General features: G+C 40.6%; 1 protein-coding gene across 3 annotated transcripts in view; it reads right to left on the reverse strand.

The window, feature by feature from the left end:
- The window catches only part of TBC1D30 (TBC1 domain family member 30), a gene marked incomplete at its 5' end in the record, with an annotated part of 92,449 nt that overhangs the window by 65,778 nt on the left and 6,474 nt on the right, over positions 1-20,197 (reverse strand). For all 3 annotated transcript variants that reach the window (XM_027774061.1, XM_027774060.1, XM_027774059.1), the window contains 1 exon segment: positions 15,903-16,067. In XM_027774061.1, the coding sequence (XP_027629862.1) occupies positions 15,903-16,067 (165 nt within the window).

Consider the following 20,197-nt stretch of genomic DNA (forward strand, 5'->3'; position numbering starts at 1 on the left):
AATTACTGTACTTTATTTATTTATTGTACTTACAGGACATTAGTAGCATTGAGATCTGAACCCAGGTCTCACTCTAAAGCCATAGCCTACCCACTAAGTCAATAAAATATAACCTGTGGCTGTTCTTAATTTATTTTTAGTTTTTGTTATGGGCCATGTGCACTTTCTAGAGACAGAGAAAGAGAAAGAGAGAGAAGGAAAGTGAGAAATCACTCCCCGGGAGGATGACCATGCTACAATCCCTTCTCCTACGCTCTCCTCTTAGGATTTCAGAATGCACACACTCCTGGTGCCTTTTCCAAGCCACCAGGTCCCATACTCGAACTACGTGCTTGATCCTGTGAAATTCAGCTGCCTTCACCACCACCCAACCTGGCTGGCCCCTGACCAGGTTTTGGTGGTATTTTTTGTTGTTTTGTTTTTATCTCAATATGATCAAAACATTTTGGGAGTCCTGCAAGTAGACTTGTTCACAGCACCATTTATGCTGCCAAATGCATGAAGTGACCATCATTTCCACAAACTCCCCCTACATTACTTATATACTAATGCAAACAAAGAAATAGCTTCAACAACATCAGCTTAGTCCTGCCAGTTAGTCCAAAACATCCTTATTGCCAGAGCGAATGAGTGAAGTTCTTTGTGGGGTCTACGAAAGACTCTCTATAGCTTACATGACACCATTGCAGGTCATGTGGGAGTCAATTAGGGCACATGGAGAGATGGGACCTTGTGCGCACCTCAGGGGACACTGCTTTCTGCATCAACTCGCCCTATCACTCATCCAGGATAAATCTGGGCTACTTTAAAGTTCTCCAAATAAACTACAAACCGATGTGTCTCTAAAAATAATTTGCCAAATAAAAGAAACAGGAAATGGATTATTAACAAACCAAAAACCCTCTCCACAGAGAGAAAATGTGAAATGATGCAGACTCAGAACAGAATCAGTCATGAACAAATTTTATGCCATTGTTGTGTTCCCTCCATGCAGCGAGCAGCTGTCATATCACTGTGCCTCAGAGCTAAGGTAGCATTTGAGATGATTCAAACCAAATTGCTTAGACTTTTTAAAAAACTATTTTAAAACTTTTGAGCCATATTACATTCATTAGAAAAATATCTCCTCAGGCTGGGCTCCATGACCTAGTTAATGATTAAGAGAGCTGGGTTCAATATGGCTGACCATGGGGTTAGAATCCCAGCCCTGGTGTCTTGAAAACCACATCGAGTGAATAAGCCCAGAAGGACAGAGAAATGAAAAAGAAAGGATCATGGCATGACCATGCCCCATAGTGGGGCGGAGGAGGCTTTCTCTCCCTCCCTCCTCTCTCTGGTGAGCGCACGTACTCTCAGGCAAAAAAGAGAAATATCACATCTCATTAATCATTACTGATGCTGAAGCTATAGCAGGGTGAGTCAACACTTCAATTCTATTTCCAACACTTGGATTACAAAGTTGAGTATACAATCTGATCCAAAGTGAATTTATCAAAGGGAAATGTTTGGAATGCCTCCGCTGCCCTGCCTGGCCCATCCAGGTGAGCTGGGACTACATCAAGAGATCATATAGGCAGCAATTTTATCAATGACTAACCCCTCTCCATGTGGAAAAATTAGATTAAGCCAATGAATTCACATTTAAAAAAAAAATGGTGGCCCAGCAGATGGTGTAGTGGTTAAGGGCACTGCACTCCCACATGGTTGACTTCAGTTCAAGTCCCAGACCTGGTGGCTTGCTTTTCTCTCTCTCTCTCTTGCTCTGTCCCCCTTTGGTCAAATTTAAATAAGTAAATAAATAAATACAGTTAAATAAAACAATTCTTTTAAAAAAACTGTCAGAGGGTGTGTGCACTCATTTACTGGATAGAGAGAGAGAATGAGACAGAGAGAGAGAGGACTTGGTGATACCACAATCTCTTCTCTTTAATTCTTCCCTCCATTTGGAATTTGGGCACACACACACTTGAGGAACATGTCAGGCACATGTACATATTTGCTTAGAATCCCAAAAGGAAAGAGAAATGGAGGAGAAGGGATCGCGGCATGACCATCCCCTCTGAGGGGGTGATTTCTTACTTTCTCTTTCTGTCTGTGTGTCTGTCTCTCTCACTGCCTCTCTCTGCAGCAAGCACAAGCACCCTCTGGCAAATTTTTTGAAAACTGGTGACCCACTGTAACAACATTGAGAGGGTAGACATTTAACCCAATTATGCTGCTGAAAGGTGGAGGTCTTTGGAAGTGATTAGGCATCAGAGTGGGGCATCCATGATGGAGTCCTGCAGGCTCATAAGGAGAAGGAATGACACAGACAAGACACAGACTCTGCTCGCCTCAAGCTACTGCTTGCATCATGTTGTCACCAAGAAGACCCTCATAAGAGGTAGCCCCTGGACTTCCAAACCATGATCTGAGTAAATCTCTATTTTTTATAAATTACCCAGCCTTGGGCAGTTCTGTTATTAGCAATAGCACAGACTGGAACAGTGGAGATTCAAACAGCATCCAAGAGTCAACCATGAAAGTTATTTTTCTGCATGATGATAAACCAACTAGGGAAAGGATGCTTTAGTTTTACTCCATGATTGGTTTCATAGAAAGAATGCCACGAATGGCATATTAGGAAGGACAGGATAGGGAGCTGAGAGGAAATGCAGTACCAACTCTCCACCTCGCTGAAAGCGTCTTTTGAAAAATTGTGGTAAAACACATTTAAAAAAAAAAAAAAAACTTCCTATCCACTTTCATGTGTACAATTCAGTAGTGTTACATCCACTTACACCGTTATAAAATCACTCTCTAGTAGAACTCTTCATCTTGCAAAACTGAAACTCTACACCCATTAAACAACTCCCTCTCCCTCTCTCCCCAGGCCCTGGTAGCCACTTTCCATCCCCCATGAATCTGAGTAGTCTAGGTACCTCTTCTCAGTGCTATCATTCAGGGATTGAGAGTGGAGTCTCTTAAACCTTGTCTGAGTACTCTAGGAGAATTTGGGCAGAAAAAGCTCAGACGATGCCTGATGTAGACTGAAAGACAACTGCCCCAAAAGTGTCAAGTTGTGTGTGTGTGGGGGGGGGGGAGGAAATTAATTTTAGGGCCTCTTTCCATTCATTTTTATTATTATTATTACATTACTGGCTTTAAAATCGCTGTGATCTGACAAATCAGAAGTGGTAGGGAACAGAGACAGGAGAGGGGAAGAAGGGAGTCCTGAGTCTGGGATCAGGGAAAGGAGACAGTCTGCCCTCTGCTGGCTATCCTAGGTAGCAGCAACGAAATGTGAGAAAAGGGCCTCCCTCTTCATCTTAATTTAGAGGAGCCACAAACACACACAAAAACCAAGGCACCACCTACAGCAACTTTCATACATGACCAAAACTGTATAGGAGAGATCACAGGTCAAATGACAAACTTTACTGCCCAAGGGTCATGTCCTGGAACATCCTTTTCTGCAAATGCTGTTGAGAAGACAATATTAGAGCCAAAAAGGTGCTCCATTAGGCCTAGGCATGGGGCAGGACATGCATTCATTAGAAATTGTTCTTTTCTTTTCCTTTCTCTCTCTTTTGAGAGATTTTTGCTAGAGGGCATGTGTGCTCACAGGACAGAGAGAGACAAAGAGACAGAAAGCGAGAAATCACCCCTCTAGGGGGTCTGGCCACGCTGCAATCCCTCCTCCTCTATTCTCTTCTCGGGATCTCAGGCACGCACGTACACATGCCCAGCATGAGTTTAAACCACTGGGTCCGGGACTCGAACCATAATTGACTACATGGGAATCCAGCAACATAGCCATTACGCTAACTGCTGGTCCCAGGAATCAGTACTTTTTTAAAGATCCTCGGGTGATTCCAATATGCAGTGAAGTTTGGGAACACTAGGACAGTCTACTTATTTGCAGAGGAAATGGTATTTGAAGATCTAAATAAAATTCCCAAAAGGAAGCATTCAGAAGAAGTCAAGATACGATATCATCTTATATTTTGCTATCGATTAAAGCTCTGGCACAGAAAAAATGCAGTTAACTGTTATAAAACAAAAGAATTCTTTTGAGGAAAAAGGTATTTTAGGTAGTCTTGCATTTTACACTTAGGAAAAGGGATATGTCTGACTGAGAGGTGTTGATCTTGGCGCCCTTCTCATTACTACATTCTCAGCACCTACGATAGTGCCCAGGAAATGATAAACTATAGTATAAATATCTGTTGAATAAAGTAATAATACTTTTGAAAAACATATTCTACAAACTATGGTTTAATTAAAATGCCTCATTTTTTTCCTTTAGATACAAATGATCAAATGTCCCACTTCTAGAAGTATTCATTCACAGGGACCAGCAGTTAGCATAATGGCTATGTTGCTGGACTCCCACGGAGTCAACCGTAGTTTGAGTCCCAGACCTGGTGGCTTAAACTTACGCCGGGCATGTGTGCGTGCCTGCCCAAGATCCTGAGAGAAGAATGGAGGAGAAGGGATTGAGGCGTGACCATCCTCCCTGGGAGGTGATTTCTCACTTTCTGTCTCTATGTCTCTCTCTGTCTGTCTGGTGAGCGCACGTGGCCTATAGCAAAAACCTCTCCAAAAAAAAAGAAAGTATTCACTCACAATATAACGCACCATCATTGTTATTCAGTTATATATGTATATATATTTGACATCTAAAAAGTATCCCTTCATACATTTTATAAAGTGTCCATCCTAGTTTGTATCATCTTAGTTTTATAGGTTATCTTACCCTTCTAGGAATATGGAGAAAAGAAATAAATTTAATACTGTTCCTAGGAAAAGTTGAAAAGAGAATGAGGACTCCCCCTGCTGGCTGTACGCGGTTTTCTTTTGTCATAACTGATGGAAAGTTACTTGGGAGCTAGTGAGTCCAGAGTCACCAAGCAGCTGAGCAAGTTTCACCGATGCTCTTAACTCCTCCATGCCCGACTTTGCTCAACCATGAGGATGAGGATATAAAGAACAGTTTAGTTTAGTTTGCTATAGAGTGCATGCACTTACCAGAAAGAAAGAGAGAGAGAGAAAGGAAAAGTGAGAAGTCATCCCCGGGGTGGGAAGAGAGAGCCACACACCACAGTCCCTTCTCCTCTTGGGACTCTTCGGGCATGTGCACACATGTACCTGGCATGTTTTTCAAGCCTCCAGGTCCAGGACTTGAACCATGAAGACAGTCATGGATCCAACTGCCTTCACCACCGCACCACCGGCTGGCCCTAGAAATCATTTTTAAATCTTCTTCTTCATGTAAATTGTGATGACTTTGAGATTCAGAATTTTTTTCCCTCTAAAACTCAGTTCCCTTTGTAATGGTGACAAGAAATATCTACTCTTTTTTTCAAAATTACAAGAATTTCTCAGAAGCTAGAGGTTTAAAAGCTACCACTGTATTTTAAAATATCACACAAATTTTCAGTATGCACAAGAATAAGTAAATTATGACAAAACTGAAAAATTACTCTTAGCTATAAGACAGTAAAGAAAGTAAGGGGAAAGTATTTACTAAAATGTAGTATAAGTGATTATAATCAGTTTCTTTTCTCTAATTGTATTCTTACTAAGTTACTTTAGGGAAAAAACACACCTAAGATTGTTATCAAAATTAACAAATTGGTGACAAAATTCACAGTTCGGCAGCCAAGTTCCAAATTCAAGGAACTATACGTTATTTCTGTTCATCTATCAAAACCAATGAGTTAGTGACAAAGAAATAAGCACATCTGGGTTAAGATGCCAGGTTGAAAAAAAATCATCTAATTTTTGTCCCCACCAAAACCACACTAAAGATAAAAAGAAGAGGAAGAAGAAGAGGAAAACACACACACACACACACACATAGTAAAGAGGTTTTCTTTTTCAATCATAACCTACAAGGATCAGGAAAAAGGGGAGAAAAATCAACTGCAATGGAATTTTGAAGATGGAAAAACACACAGATAAGTAGAAATCAACTCAGTGGACCCCAAACTGCTAGGGAACGCTGAACTCTCACCGGTATTACTCTACATATCCCACAAAACATGTGGGGACTGGCAGGCAATTCTCCAGGAGGCTTACTAAGGAGAACTGGGAGAAAGCTGGTGAAGAGAAGTTGGCTCCCTACTTCCCCTCTGCTACTTCATGAGACTGGGCAGCCTCTCCTCTCCTCTCCCAGCCACCAAAAAATTTGAAGGGTTTGTTTCAGAAGAGACTTTAAAAAGAAAGTTCTCAAAAAATTTTTTACAAGCCGAATGATGTATAGCAATCAAATATATTTTTAAAAAATAATAATAAATTTTTTAAAGAATTATTTTATTTAACTTTATTATCATCCTTACTATTTTTTTTAATTTGAGAGACAGAGAGAGAGTGAGGGAAGGTGACAAAGCAAGCCACCAGGTTCAGGTCTTGAACCACAGTCAGCCATGTGGGAGTCCAGCGCCCTCAACCACCATACCACCTGCTGACCCCAAGAATAATAAGATATAACAATTAAGGGATTATGGCATGGTCATCCTCCCTGGAGGGCACCTTCTTTCTCTTCCTCTCCCTCCCACCAAGCACACACACCCTATTGTAAATGCTCTTCTTCATGATGCTGCATTCTGTAATAAAAGACATTTTAAGTAAGCAAATTCCTGATTTAATGAGTAAAATTGTTTTAGCATCTTGAAATACTAAGGGAATCCCAAAATCTTGAAACACTGAGGGAATCCCAAATTTTTAACAATTTTATACCTACGCTTGTGAAAAATTATGTGAAGTGGCAAATTACATAAAACTTACCAAAGTTGATGCTTAAAGAAATAGAAGATAAAAATAATCCTATAGTTTTTTTTTTCTTTTTTTGGAGAGATGTTTGCTATAGGGTGCATGCACTTGCCAGAAAGAGACAGAGAAGCAGAAAGCAAGAAATCACCCCCCAGGGGGGAATGGCCACGCCACAATCCTTTCTCCCCCATTCCTCTCTAGGGATCTTGGGCACACACGCACATGCGCCTGGCGTGATTTAAGCCACCGGGTCCAGGACTCGAACCGCAGTCGACTACATGGGAGTCCAGTGACATAGCCATTACGCTAACTGCCAGTCCCCCCATATTTTTTAAATTGGGTCCATAATTTAAAGCCTTTCTACAAAGAAAACTTTAGGCTTAACCATGTTTACCAGTGAATTTTACCAAATATTTATAAAACAAATTCTACACAATCTCTTCCAGGGAATTAAAAAAGAAGAAGAAGAAGACACACTCTATGAGGCTCACAATGTCTGACAAAAACACAAAAATGAGAATTACAGTCTAATCTGGCTCACAGATTAACCCATAAGCAATAGGCTAGATACAAAAATCCTAACCAAATTATTAGCAAACCAAACCAAACTGAGCAAACCATACATATATATGGGGGGGCGGTATTTTTATATATAGTGAGTTCATGAGGATTTTTCCAAGAATGCAGTTACTTTGACATTCAACAGAATCAATGAATGTCCACACATCATCTCTAAGTACCAGACAATGTAGTATATGAAAGAGTCCCATATCTCAAAAAATTGGACATCAGAATTTCCTTCATTTGATAAAGAGGTTGTACAGAATACCTTTAGAAAATATGGTACTTCATGGTGAAATAATGAAAATAAAATTTTGGCTCTGAAGTGGTACATGAGACAAATATTTCAATTCCATTATCCACACTGCTATTTGATATGATACTGGAAGTCTTAGCCAGTTGGCAAGGCAAGAAAAAGAAATGAAACAATGGTAATGAAAGCTATCAAAATGACAGTAGTCCCAGCATAAAAAAAGACAGAAGGCCCAGCCAAGGTGATGCATGTTGCTAAGAGACTGTGCTCTCTATATGCTGGGACCTCAGGGAGGTGCCGACTCAGTTCTCAGTCCTAAAGGCCAGCGTGGTGGTGCGTGCATGTAATCCCAGCAGCTCAGGAGGGTGAGGCAGCAGGACATGAGCTCAAGGCTGGCCTGGGCAACATGGCGAACGCCAGTCTGAAAGAGAGCCAGCTGTGGTGCTATGTGCCTGTGGTCCCAGCTGAGACACTGAGCCAGGAGGATCAAAACATAGCAAGACCCTGTCTAAACACATAAATAAAATTTTAAAAAGAAAAATGCAAAAGAACTACAGATAAATTATCGGACTCAACAAGAGAATCCAGATTACTGGGTTCAAGGTTGACATATAGAAAACTATATTTCTACGTACCAGCAACAAATAGAAAATGAAATTTTTAAAAAGATCATAATTTAAAAGAGCATCAAGAAATATCAGACCAAAAAACCACCCCAGCCAGTGGCTGAAGTGGCTGGAGCCCACATGACTGACTGGAGGGTACAAGTCCAGGACTAGCTGGTGTAAAAAATACTCCAGGCACATGTGTGTGCATGTCCAAATCCCAAGAATAGAGGAGAAGGGATTGTGGCATGATCATCTCCCCTGAAGGGTGCTTTCTTTCTCTTCCCACAGCAAGCATGCACACCCTACTGTAAATTTATAGATAGATAGGTAATAGGCAGACAGACAGACAGATAGATACAGTGGTTACAGGAACCTGGATCCCACACAGTTGACTGTGGTTCATATGCCAACCCTGATGGCTTGGAAAACACCAGGTGCCTGTGTATGCATGACCATAATCCTAACTGGATGGACAGAAAGGAGAAGGGGTTATAGTGTGACCAGACCCCACTGGATTGTGCTTTCTCCTGTGCCCTCTCCCTCTCTCTCTGACAAATGTATATACCCTCTAGCAATCTTAAAAATTAAAATTAAAAAGAAAAAGAAAAAGAAAAAGAGTTGTTACAGGGGCTGGTTCTAAGGCAGAGGTGATATCCTGCTCAAGAAAAGCTGGATCTTAAAAGGCGACCATAGTTCAAATCTCCACTAGGTCAGCCTGAAGTGCCCAGGATCTGACAGGAAACAGGACCAGAAGAAGGGAATCATAGCATGACCATACCCTGTGGAGGTGCTCTCCTCACTCACTTTCATAAGTTTGTACATGCAACTTAACATGAATAAAGGAAAGAATTAAGGACTGGCCCCATGAACTAATGGTTAAGGAAACCAGATCCCACATGGCCTACTATAGTTTGAATCTGGCCCTGGTGGCTTGAAAAACATGCTTGGCGGGACTAGCAGTTAGCGTAATGGCTATGTTGCTGGACTCCCACGTAGTCGACCGCGGTTTGCATCCCGGACCAGGTTGCTTAAACTCACGCTGGGCGCGTGTGCGTGCGTGCCTAAGATCCCGAGAGGAGAATGGAGGAGAAGGGATTGCGGCGTGGCCATCCCCCCCTGGGGGGTGATTTCTCGCTTTCTATCTCTCTGTCTCTCTCTGTCTGTCTGGCGAGCGCACTAGAGAAAACCTCTCAAAAAAAAAAAAATGCTTGGCACATGTGCAGGTGTGTTCCTTTCTCCATCTGACTGGATAGGGAAATGGAGGAGAAGGGATGGCATGTTAGCATATCGCTTTTGGAGGTGTTTTTCTCCCTCTCCCTCTTTGTCCCTCTGGTGAGCACACACGCTTTCTGACAAAAAGAGAAAACAAATTTTAAATACAAAGATTTTTTTTTTTTTTTTTTTTTTTTTAGAGAGAGAGAGATTTTTGCTATATGGTACATGCGCTTGCTAGAGAGACAGAGATAGAAAGTGAAAAATCACATCCCAGGGGGATGGCCACACTACAATCCCTTCTCCGCCATTCTCCTCTCGGGATTTTGGCCATGTATGCACATGCGCCCAGCGCGAGTTTTTTGTAAGCCACCAAGTCCAGGACTCAAACCACAGTTGACTATATGAGAGTCAGCAACGTAATCATTACGCCATCTACTGGTCCCAAGAGTTGCTCTTTTATATATAAAAAAAAAAGTTGTTATAAAATACAATAATTAAGATGATGTTGTATTGGTTCAAAGATACACAAATATATCAACAAGAGAGAATAATAGTCCAGAAATAGATCACACCAGGTTTTTTTAGTAGAAAATGTTGAGCTTCAATATCACCAAACTCGAGGCCACATGAATTCCTTTTCCTGCCACAACAGACAAGGTACTATACTACAGAAAACAAAAACAAAATCAGTCATCTCTCTGACAAAATATCTGTCTCTGTCAGGCATTTATGATATATAGTATTGTTTAATTACATTATTATCAGGATTTCTGTATTCATCACAAGGCTAAAATAAAAACAACACAAAGAGTCTCCAAAACAAAGAATGAAAAATGTGCATCATGAAAAAAATAATAATAATAACTATGCTCAAATTTCAACACTTTTTATACCGAAATAGACTCATACTTTAATATTCCTTTTCCACAAACTTCTTGAAGTCCCCTCGTACTTCCATGTATATTGACATTTTATTCATGTTTTTCTCTCATCAGTTTTCAAGTAACAGCTAGATTTTATCACTTACCTATAATACCATTTGACAAACTCAACCAGCGTAACAAACATTTACTACATCAATACAGAAAATTATAAAACTATGCAATGTCAAAAAAAAAACTATACGATATTTAATATGACCTCCCTTCTGTTTTCAGGAAAAATAGGTTAAGCAAACCACTTAAAAATCTTAACATCAGGAAGCTGTCAGGTGGCATGGTGGTTAAGGCAATGGACTCCCACATGGTTGACCACAGTTCAAGTCCCAGACCTGGAGACTTGCTTTCTCTTTTTCATTCTCTCTCTCTCTTTGTCTCTCTCTCCCTTTCTCTGTGTATCTCTCCCTGGTTAAATTGAATAATAATAATAATTAATAATTTTTTTAAAAAAATCTTAACATCAGGGAACCAGCAGATAGTAAAATGGCTATGTCATTGGACTCCTATGTAGTTTACTGCAGTTCGAGTCTTGGATCTGGCAGCTTAAATTCGCTAGGCACATGTGCGTGCATGCCCAAGATCCTGAGAGGAGAACGGAGGAGAAGAGATTGTGGCATGGCCATCCCCCCCTAGGGGATAGTTTCTCGCTTTCTGTCTCTCTGTCTCTCTCTTTCTGGGAAGCGCGCGTGCCCTATAGCAAAAAACTCTCAAAAAAATTTTTAAAAACTTAACATCGGAATCATCCTCCTGGACCAGATATTCTTTTTTTTAAAAAAAAGATTATTTATTTATTTATTTATTATTTTAAATTTGCTATAGAGTACATGTGCTCACTAGAGAAAGAGAGAGAGAGAGTCACCAGGTCTGGGACTCAAACGGCAGTTGGCCATGTGGGAGTCCAGCACCTTAACTACCATGCCAGGTGGCTGGCCTCCTAGATAGTCTTTTTATTGTTCCTGCTTCTTAGAGCCTTTAGGTGGCTTTTCCTGGACACTAAGCCACATTTTTTTTCAATAATTCATGTCACCAAGGGAACCAGCAGTTAGCGTAATGGCTATGTCGCTGGACTCCCACGTAGTCGACCACAGTTCACGTCCCGGACCCGGTGGCTTAAAACTCACGCCGGGCACGTGTGCGTGCGTGCCCAAGATCCCAAGAGGAGAATGGAGGAGAAGGGATTGCGGTGTGACAATACCCCCTGGGGGGTGATTTCTCGCTTTCTGTCTCCCTGTCTCTCTCTGTCTGTCTGGCGAGCACACACGCCCTATAGTGAAAAATCTCTCCCAAAAAAAGTAATAATAATAATAATTCATGTCACCAAAAAGAGTGAAATCCTTATTTCATATGTAGACTATGCTGAAGCAGCACATTGTAATAAGTTTAAAACTCTGGACTGTTCCTTTGTACCTTACAAATCTCTTATGGCTCAGTCATATTTCAATGACATTAAAGTTACCTATCTAATTGCTAAGGAAAAGTGGAGCTCTCTTCTGTCACAGTTTATGGTGGAAAGTGTGAACTTTTTAGACGCCTCTCTTCAAATTCCATCTCAACCACTTAGCAGCTGTGTGATCCCATGCAAATTACTTAACCTTTCTGAATCTCAATTGCCTAATAAAACATACCTAAAGATACATACCTTTTTGGAGTTGCTATGAGAAATAAAAGCAACAGTTTGGCATAAAGCATGTGCTTAATCAATGGTAACAGCTGCTGCTCTTCTTATTATTAATTTATCAGTATTAAATTGATCATAGCATGGTTAATCTTAGAAGAACGTTTAAATATAGAGATAATAAGCTCTCTTATAAGACAAATAGTAATCTTTCTTTTCTTTTCTTTTTTTTTTTTTTTTTTTGAGAGGTTTTTGCTATAGGGCGTGTGTGCTCGACAGGAAGACAGAGGAAGACAGAGAGAGAGAGAGAGACCAAGAAGTCACCCCCAAGGGGAGATGGCCATGCTTCAATCCCTTCTCCTCCATTCTCCTCTCGGGATCTTGGGCTCACACACACGCACCTGGTGTGAATTTAAGCCACTAGGTCAGAGACTCAAACCACAGTCGACTACCATGGGAGTCCAGTGAAATAGCCATTACGCTAACTGCTGGTCCCAATGATCTTTCCTTTCTTGTTGCCATCCATTTTTATAACAAAGAGATACACTGAGGGTAAGTGTCAGAAACCATAAACTCTCTGTCTTTCTTTTTTTGCTATAGGGCAGTGTGCACTTGGCAGAGAGAAGAAAGGCTAAAGCATAACCCCATAGAGAATGGTCACATGGTAACCTCTCCTCCACCTCTCCTTCCTTTAGGGTTTTGGGCACTTATACATACGTGCCTCTCAAGCAACCAAGCTGGGACTCAAACTGCAAGGTAGGCCTTATGGGATCCAGCTGCCTTGTTTACCAGACCATGGAGCCAACTCAGAAACCATAAAGTCTAAGTGGTTATATCATTTGTATTAGAAATAAAAATGATCTAGTCATTGTGGATCACAGTACATATTTACTTAGGATTCTTATTTCAGAATTATTACATTCCTTTTGGTGTAGTAACAGGAAATAAAATTTAATTAAAAACTCAGTTCAGTCACAGTTGTATGAGCTGGTTGATGCCACAACTCAGCAGACTAAATCCACATGGAAGCCCGGGTTTGAGTCCCAGCTTACACTCAAACAGGTGTGTACCCAGGCAAAGGTAGTCCCAGTTGCCCAAGAGACTGAGACCAGAGGACCTTGACATAACAAGATTCTAGCTTAAAAATGGAAAATAAGTTAAAGACTAAAATAGTTTTACTCAATTTTAAATAGAATGCATGTTATGAAAGGGGAAAAGTCTCTGACACAAAGAATTAAAAGCTTCAAATCCATACAGTGACAAAAACGGGGGATATTTGAACTTCTGCATATTAAATTCAAACAATTCAACATGTTGCTGCCAAAACCACTAAAGCGACAGCTCAGTTACTCAGTTTGAGAGTGAAGTGTGCATCCTGTGGACCTCTGTTTAAATGTATCCATCATTAGCTGACTTTGAGGAAATGGGCAAAATCCGTAGCTCTTATAATCAGACATTTAGTATGAAACTAACCTCTGGAATTCTTAAACAGATGGATAGTATTCAGTCAAATTTTTAACACTGTCTACATTTAATACAGCATCACATGATGAGGATGATCATTCGAATGCAGTTTTTCCTTAACAAAAAACACTGTGTTCCATTTAATAGAGTCTTGTCGCTAAGGTGAGAATCAAGCTCTCAAGGAAAGGAGCAAAACAACCGCGCATGTTCTGAAATGCAAAACCCTGTTGGAATTAAAGAGATGAGCTCTAAAACACAGAGGAAGGATGCATTCACAAATTTGCAAGTTAAGTTGGGTACTTATGGATTCATTTTTCTTTTTTTCCTTTCCTTCCTCTTTCTTTTCTTTTTTTTTTTTTTTAATGTCAGAGGTCATATGTTATGGCCCAAAGAAAGAGAAAGAGAGACACAGAGAGAACAAGCATACCCCAATGGATCTGAACATGCCATAATCCCTTTTTCTCATTTCTCCCTCCCATCGGAATTTTGGACACTTGTGCACACGTTCCTGGCATGATTTTTAAAGGCACCTGGGCCAGGATTTGAATCACTGCTGGCCATCTGGGATCTGGCTTCCCCCACACAGCTTTTTCTCGCTGTGCTACGGGGTCATTCCTGTGGGCACATTTTTCTAAAAGACAAAAACGCTAGTCTTTCTATTACCCAATATATTTAAATGATTACTCATCCCTAGTGATGACTAATAGAAACCATCCCATCCAGGCCCCTAGGCTAGTATGATACTCTCCTGTTTCCTGACAATTGCCACATCTTCCCTGATACTTCCCTGCACATCAAAATTCCACTTTCTTCTTTTAATCTCTGGTACAACAATAACAATGGGTAAATAAAAACACAGTTGAGAGAAAAAGAATCAGAATTACAATATCTCAAAATAGAAGAGGAAAATAATTTTTGCATGACATACGAATCAATCAGAATCCATGGAAAACTATCAAATGACACGCGCCAACTTTTTGTAGATTCACACGCACCCACACACATATACACACTCGAAAACCTTCTTCCTTCTCTGGCTGTTTCAGACAACTGACTGATCTGGAGAAAATGCTATTCAAGCCAATCTACTTAATCACCCTCCTGCTGGGTATCATTATGATAGTCAAGGTGCATTCTGTGTAATACACATTAGGTGAAACTCTCTTTAGTCAACAGCATGAAAAATGGCAAGTAACAAACAGCAATATAACAAGTGTAAGAAAACAGAAATTTCTTTCTTTCTTTCTTTTTTTACACTTAGCCACTGTACATCTTTAGAACATACAAAATGGTTTTCACCAGCATGAAAACAGTGCCTATTAGTCAAGTTAACAATATCAAGCCCTGGAAATTGTTTCATGATGACAAAGACATCTTAATTCAGAATTTAAGAACAAAACAGAAAAACACCAGGAGATGTCACTTTGCATATAAGATGTGATCGAATAAAAGAACAAGAACAGGCAACTTTCACATGCGCCTGAAAACCGGCCACAGGCATTTTCTCAAACACATCACTTATGCCTATATGTACCATACCTGAACATACTGTTCTGCCATGCTGCATGTTAATAAAGAATGCAAAACAAAAATGGGGAAATGTTAGCAGAATAAAACGTAAAACAATTGCATGGTAAATATAAAATGCATTCACAAGCTTTTATATCTCGTATTAGCAAGAATCAGCAGTTTCATAATTTCTTTTTAACTCAATGAACAAATCATGCAGCTCTTAGTTAGGAGTCAATTATAAAAAAAATAAAAAATAAAAAAGTGTCGTTGGTTAAAACATCTTGTTCTTGGGACCAGCAGTTAGCATAATGGCTATGTCACTGGACTCCCATGTAGTCAACCGTGGTTTGAGTCCCGGATCCGGTGGCTTAAAACTCACGCTGGGTACATGTGTGTGCATGCCCAAGATCCCAAGAGGAGAATGGAGGAGAAGAGATTGCAGTGTGGCCATCCCCCCTTGGGGTGGGGGGGTGATTTCTGTCTCTCTGTCTCTGTCTGGCGAGTGCACACGCCCAATATCAAAAACCTGTCCAAAAAAGGGAAAAAAATATGTCATTCTTTTCAGATTTCAGAGCAAGGTATAATATCCTGTTACAAGCATCTCCTTAACTTAATTGTTTAATTCACTTTTTAGAGCGACTGAGAGAAAAAGAGAACAAGGGCATGCCTTTTCAGTTATGTCTATTTGATGCTATTTTTTAAATAAAGACTTCAGTCATTATGTAGCATCATGTAAAAATAACTATTGTCAACGTGAGGTACTGACCTCAAATCTAGAACAATGAAACTAAGGTTGTACCATGCGACATGAAGTGTACATTTTAACTGGAAAAAACAGGCAGCTGCGTTGTTCGTAGTTCAGGGTATAAACTTCCATGTACAACTTTTCAACATGTTCAGAAACACACTGCCTACTGACTCAGCTTGACTAACATTCTAGTCGCATGTGGCAAAAGGACTGACCCCACTCCAGTACTTACTTCTCTTCTGTGACACAGCCTGCAAGCAGGCGGTCACAATGTCACAGTTCTTCTGAACTTTGTGCAGAAGCCTATCTTTCTGCTTCAGCTGCCGAAGTAACTTCGCCGACTGAATGCCAATTCTGTACTTGAGCTCTCGAAGGACTGTTTTCAGTTCATTAACGTCTAACGGTAAGGAAAAATAGCAATAAATATCTTGAGAGAAATACAAATTCCAAAAGCTATATATCTAGAATATCTATTTAAAACAACTAATTTTAGCTTCTCCCCCAGGAATACATGTGTTCAGTTAGCTGAGTTCTGTCTTTTGTTTTTTTAAGAGGCCTTAGAGCACCTGTCCTCACCAGAGAGAGAGAAAAGACATTGAGAGGGAAAGTGAGAAATCACCCCCAAAGGGGGATGGCCACACCACAATGCCTTCTCCTCCATTCTAGTCTCAGGATGTGGGCACGCACACACACACACACACACACACACCTTGTGTGAGTTTTAAGCCACCCAAGACTCAAACCATGGTTGGCCATGTGGGAGTCCAGTAACATAACTGCTACACAATCTACTGGTCCTCAGATATTCTAATTAAGTAAATCACTCATTCATCCTACCCTAGCCATGAGAGAAATTCTGGAAGATAGATTTTATCCATGAGGCTACCCATGTGTGTATGCATAGACTTACTTTTACCCTCTCTAGCTCTGGTTGCAAATTTACTTTCTTTCTTTCTTTCCTTCCTTCTTTCTTTCCTCTCTTTTCAAATTATGCCAGAGGGCACATGCACTCACCGTGGGGGGAGGGGTAGGAGGGGAATCACATCCTGTAGGGAATGATCACACCACAATCCTTTCTCCTCCATTTCTCTCTCCTGTTGAGATTTTGTGTGTGCAGGCACACGTGCACATGCACACATGCATATACACACACCCAGTGTGTTTATCAAGCCACCAGGTCTGGGACTTTAACCGCTTAATTGGCCATGTGGAATCCAGCCACCTTAACCACCAGGCTGCAGGTGACTCACAAATTTACCTTTTATTGCCTGAAAATTGGCACATGCATTTTGTATTATTAAAGTGCACAAATAGTAAGTTTGAAAGAAAAATCTTTTTGAGTCTATTACGCTAATTAATGATACACCTAATAGCCGATAACAAGTAGAAGTAGTATTTTTTTTAAAGTACTCATCTTTGTATTTTTTTTTTTTTGAGAGGTTTTTGCTATAGGGCACGTGTGCTCGCCAGAAAGACAGAGAGAGAGAGAAAGAGAGAAAGCGAGAAATCACCCCCAAGGGGTGATGGCCACACCGTAATCCCTTCTTCTCCATTCTCCTCTTGGGATCTTGAGCACGCATGCACACGCGCCCGGCGAGAGTTTAAGCCACCCGGTCTGGGACTCAAACCACGGTCAACTACATGAGAGTACAGCAATATAGCCATTATGCTGACTGCTGGTCCCATGCACTCACCTTTGTAAACGATCAGTTAAAAGTAAATAATTTTATCACATATTATAATATAGAAGAATGTGTCTTGTTAAGATACAGTCTTCAGGGCTAGCAGTTAGCATAATGGCTATGTCGCTGGACTCCCATCGACCGGGGCGTGGTTCAAGTCCCGGACCCAGTGGCTTAAACTCACACAAGGCACGTGTGTGTACATGCCCAGGATCCTGAGAGGAAAATGGAGGAGAAGGGATTGCAGTGTGGCCATCCCCCTGGGGAATGATTTCTCGCTTTCTATCTCTCTGTCTCTCTCTGTCTTTCTGGTGAGCGCACGCACCCTATAGCAAAAACCTCTCAAAAAATAAAATAAAATAAATAAATAAAATACAGTCTTCCGAGAGCCTAACTATTGGATACAATATTTCACCTCAGAGACTCTAATTTTTTCAAACTATGCTAAAAATGCATTTCCTCGGGCCAATGGTATGGAAGTTAAGTGCTGGATCTCACATGGTCAGCTGCACTGTTCGAGAAATCACACCAGATGGAACCAGCAGATGGGGTAAAGGTTACATGACTGAACTCCCACATAGTCAACTGCAGTTTAAGTCCCAGACCTGGCAGCTTAAAACTCAGGCTGGGTGTGTGTGCTTGCATGCTCAAAGATCCCTAGAGGAGAATGGAGAAGGGATTGCGGCATGGCCATTCCCCACAGGGGTTGATTTCTCACTCTCTGTCTCTCTGGCGAGTGCACGCACCCTATAGCAAAAATCTCACAAAAAAGAAAAATCGGCGCACGTGCATGTGTACCCCAAATCCTGAGAGGAGAATGAAGAATGGATTGCAGTGTAGCCATCCAACCTCGGGGGGGGGGGTCACTTTCTTTCTCTCGCTTTCTCTCTCTAGTGAGCACATGTGTCCTATAGCAAAAACAGAAACAAAAACAAGAAAGGAAATGTATTTCCTTTAATCAGGTAAGTTAAGATAATTCTACATTTTATAAAACTAATACTCACAGCAAGTTTTTCTACAAGTAAAAAAGACTGGGGACCCGAATCATCAACAGCGACCTATGAACCATTGTTGCTGTCTGAGAGTTTTCTTTGTCACTCTTAGCATCATTAGTCGACGGTGTGTGATCTGCCAGGAAAATGAAGTCTTCCACTCAACCTGGCATTGACTAGCGTCTCATGAGAGGTCATGTATGGTTGGGATCTACTCATTTTTAAAAGGTTTTACAGAAACTCGAGAGACAAAGAAGAGAATAAAAGAAATATTCAAAAGTGAGAAAAATACTCCATAGGACAAAGGAAGTAAACTTTGGCATCTGTAACAGGGAAGTGAAAACAGATTTAATAGCCGTCATGCCCAACCACACCACAGAAAATGAACTTGACCTTGAGTTAAAAAGAATGGCTCTTGGATGAGCCAAGCGCTTGAGTAATCTCAAGCAAGGCAATGAATGCTCCAAGTTCTGAATCATGCCTAACATCATTTGGATTACTCTGAGAAGCAAATGCGAATGGTTTGTTCAACTGTAATATAAATAGTACCTTGAATCAGAACAAGGAATTATTGTGAAGAAGAGAGAAAAGACCATTTCTTTCTCTCATCCTAAGCTTGAACATGGAAACATATACTGGGAAGTAAGAACACATTTAAATAAAATGAAAATATTGGGGTTTAAGATAATTAAATATGAGAACAAGCTACAAAAGAAAACCAGAAGTTCTTCATTCCTAGGTTTCTTTAGATAGAGCAAATATTTTTCTTTGGCTGTTTAAATAGTATTCCTTCTAGAAATAAAAAGGGTAAGAATCTCATCCCCCTGGCAATTTATAATTATTTTTAAGAGAATTATTTATTGGGACCGGGGCTGGCAGGTAGTATGGTGTTTAAGGACACTGGACTCTCACATGGCTAAACACGGTTCAAGTCCTGGATCTGGTAGCTTGCTCTCTCACTTTCCCTCTCTCTCTATCTCTCTCACTCACTCTGTCCCTCTCTGGTCAAATTAAAATAAATCAATAAAGTTAAATAAAATAATTCTTTGAAAAAAAAAAAAAGAAGAAGTATTTATAAGGAAGAGCAGATGGCATAATGGTTACGTTGCTGGAATTCCATGTAGTTGACCATGGTTCGAGTCCCAGATCCAGTTGCTTAAACTCACACTGGGTACACCTGGGTGTGTACCTCAGATCCCAAGATGAAAATAGAGGAAAAAGAATTGCAGTATGGCCACCCGCCCTGGTGGATGATTTCTCACTTTCTGTTTCTCTCTGTCTGGGTCTCTCTGGTGAGCACATATGCCCTATAGCAAAAACCTCTCTTAAAAAAAAAAAAAGAATTATTTATTTCATTTTATTTATTATTATTATTTTTTAATTTGACCAGAGAAAGAGAGAGAGAAAGTGAGAAAGCAAGCCACCAGGTCCGGGACTTAAACCCCAGTTAGCCATATGGGAATCCAGCACCTTAACCAACACACCACCTGCTGTCCTCCGCTCCCAACATTTAGATTATACTTTTCTTCCACAAAGGAGTTTTAACATGATCTCATTTTTTTAAGGTTTTTGCCATAGGGCACCTGCACTCACCCTAGAGAGACAGAGATAAGGAAAGTGAGAAATCACCTTCCCCCAGGGGGCATGGATGTGCCACAATCCCTTCTCCATTCTCCTCCTAGAATTTTGGAAACAGGCCACACACCTGAGTGATTTTCAAGCCACCATGTCTAGGATTCCACCAACACTCACCCATGTGGGAATCCAGCTCCTTAACCACCACACAACATGCTGGACCCAACACGATCTCATTTTCAGGGACTTTTTTTTTTTTTTTTTTTTTTTTTTTAGAG

Source organism: Tupaia chinensis, unplaced genomic scaffold (assembly GCF_000334495.1).
Source record: "Tupaia chinensis unplaced genomic scaffold, TupChi_1.0 Scaffold000395_1, whole genome shotgun sequence".
Lineage (NCBI taxonomy): Eukaryota > Metazoa > Chordata > Mammalia > Scandentia > Tupaiidae > Tupaia > Tupaia belangeri.